The following is a 2,500-nucleotide window of genomic DNA, read 5'->3' as shown; positions in this document are numbered from 1 at the left end:
TGTCATCAAGGCAAAGGGTGGCTACATTGAAGAATCTCAAATCTCAAATATATTTTTTGGTTACCACATGATTCCGTATGTGTTATTTCATAGTTTTGATGACTTCACTATTATTCTACAATGTAGAAAAAGGTAAAAATAAAGAAAAACCCTTGAACGAGTAGGTGTGTCCAAACTTTTGACTGGTACTACATATATATATATATATATATATATGTGTGTACACAAACTTTGGTTAGGGTGTGTAGTTTAGGGAAAAACTGTGTTTATGGAAAATAGTCTCATGTTTACATTTTGTCACTGATGCAGTGTGACTAATAATAATAAAACCCTCTCCTGTGTGTGTGTGTGTGTGTGTGTGTGTGTGTGTGTGTGTGTGTGTGTGTGTGTGTGTGTGTGTGTGTGTGTGTGTGTGTGTGTGTGTGTGTGTGTGTGTGTGTGTGTGTGTGTGTGTGTGTGTGTGTGTGTGTGTGTGTGTGTGTGTGTGTGAGTGAGTGTGTGTGCCCTCCTCCTTGCAGAAGCAGCTTGTGATTGCTCCACATTAGCCAATAGGCCTGTCTAATTCCTCTCCCAGTGGTTATCAGGGTCACAAGCACTCCGCTGAGGCAGACAGAGAGAGATTAAGTCCATGACTTATATTCCTGTTAGAGATAATATCTGCAGGGCCGGTGTGTTACGCTGTGCTGCCTGGAGGCTGGAGCACACAGACACTTCACAGCACTCTGATGATCTACATGTGATCTGGACCTATTAGCTGTTAGTCAAGATGACAGGCCAGGTGGTGATGTGGCTCTGTAACCCAGTAGACTAGTGTTGGTCCTGGGGAACAGGGAGGTCTGTAACCCATTAGACAGACTGGTGTTGGTCCTGGGGAACAGGGAGGTCTGTAACCCAGTAGACTGGTGTTGGTCCTGGAGAACAGGGAGGTCTGTAACCCAGTAGACTAGTGTTGGTCCTGGGGAACAGGGAGGTCTGTAACCCAGTAGACTAGTGTTGGTCCTGGGGAACAGGGAGGTCTGTAACCCAGTAGACTGGTGTTGGTCCTGGGGAACAGGGAGGTCTGTAACCCAGTAGACTGGTGTTGGTCCTGGAGAACAGGGAGGTCTGTAACCCAGTAGACTGGTGTTGGTCCTGGAGAACAGGGAGGTCTGTAACCCAGTAGATTGGTGTTGGTCCTGGAGAACAGGGAGGTCTGTAACCCAGTAGACTGGTGTTGGTCCTGGAGAACAGGGAGGTCTGTAACCCAGTAGACTGGTGTTGGTCCTGGAGAACAGGGAGGTCTGTAACCCATTAGACTGGTGTTGGTCCTGGAGAACAGGGAGGTCTGTAACCCAGTAGACTGGTGTTGGTCCTGGGGAACAGGGAGGTCTGTAACCCAGTAGATTGGTGTTGGTCCTGGAGAACAGGGAGGTCTGTAACCCATTAGACTGGTGTTGGTCCTGGAGAACAGGGAGGTCTGTAACCCAGTAGACTGGTGTTGGTCCTGGGGAACAGTGGAGGTCTGTAACCCATTAGACTGGTGTTGGTCCTGGAGAACAGGGAGGTCTGTAACCCAGTAGACTGGTGTTGGTCCTGGAGAACAGGGAGGTCTGTAACCCAGTAGACTGGTGTTGGTCCTGGGGAACAGTGGAGAGTAACCCATGGCCCAGACAAGGATCCTTCCCAGCCAGTGTCCTTTAACCTCAGCTCTCTGGCTGGCTGAATCAGGTCTCAGCAGGACCCTTGGAACTAAGATGTGGAACTAACTGACTGTCTGGAGTGTAGAATCGTACAGCCTTGTCCTGAATTATTTCAAAAAAGCCAATCACTAAGAGACATCTGATTAAAACTGATTCACTAATAATTGGTCTGTATCCCCCCCCCCCCTATCTCTCTCTCCCTCTCTATCCCTCTGTCTCTCTATCCCTTCCTCCCTCAGGTCCAGAACCCAGTATCAGATGGTGATAACCTGCACCTGGCTCCTCCCCAGCCCTCTAAACAGTTCCTCATCTCCCCTCCCGGCTCGCCGCCCATTGGCTGGCAGCAGATAGACGAGACCACGCCCGTCATCAACTACGACCTGCTCTATGCTGTGGCCAAGCTGGGCCCCGGTGAGTCATACCACTAGTTACACACTACATGCTGCTTTTGATTCTCTCCTCTTCGGAGCGCGACCTCTCTGTTTCAGTTTTGCTTTCTCTGTCTCAACCCTTCTCTCGCACCTTTCGGTTGTTCTCACTGTTTCACTCCTTCCGTCATTTCTGTCTCTCATTCTCTTTCTTATCTTCCTCTCACACGCTGTTCCATTGGCTCACATCTCTCACTCCCCCCGTAAATATATCCAGTGATACGTGATGTAATATGACATCCTGGAGCACCTCCCCTCGGTCAAGCAGGACGTCGGGTCACATTCTTCCTGTTTAAAAGATACACCGGTCAGAACCTGTACCTTTAAATGTTTTTGGCATTCGTAGAATACATCCTCTGGCGTCGGTCACTGTGTGTCCTATAACCAGCCTTA

The 2,500-nt window shown here is 49.0% G+C and overlaps 1 protein-coding gene across 2 annotated transcripts in view; it reads left to right on the top strand.

The window, feature by feature from the left end:
• Positions 1–2,500, top strand: part of rcan2 (regulator of calcineurin 2) — a 120,451-nt gene that overhangs the window by 101,886 nt on the left and 16,065 nt on the right. For both annotated transcript variants that reach the window (XM_036975851.1, XM_036975852.1), the window contains one exon: positions 1,919–2,090. In XM_036975851.1, coding sequence (XP_036831746.1) covers positions 1,919–2,090 — 172 coding nt within the window. The remainder of the gene's footprint in view (positions 1–1,918; positions 2,091–2,500) is intronic.

The sequence above is a fragment of the Oncorhynchus mykiss genome, chromosome 4 (assembly GCF_013265735.2).
Source record: "Oncorhynchus mykiss isolate Arlee chromosome 4, USDA_OmykA_1.1, whole genome shotgun sequence".
NCBI classification, from domain to species: Eukaryota; Metazoa; Chordata; class Actinopteri; order Salmoniformes; family Salmonidae; genus Oncorhynchus; species Oncorhynchus mykiss.
This window is presented reverse-complemented; position numbering and strand designations above follow the sequence as displayed.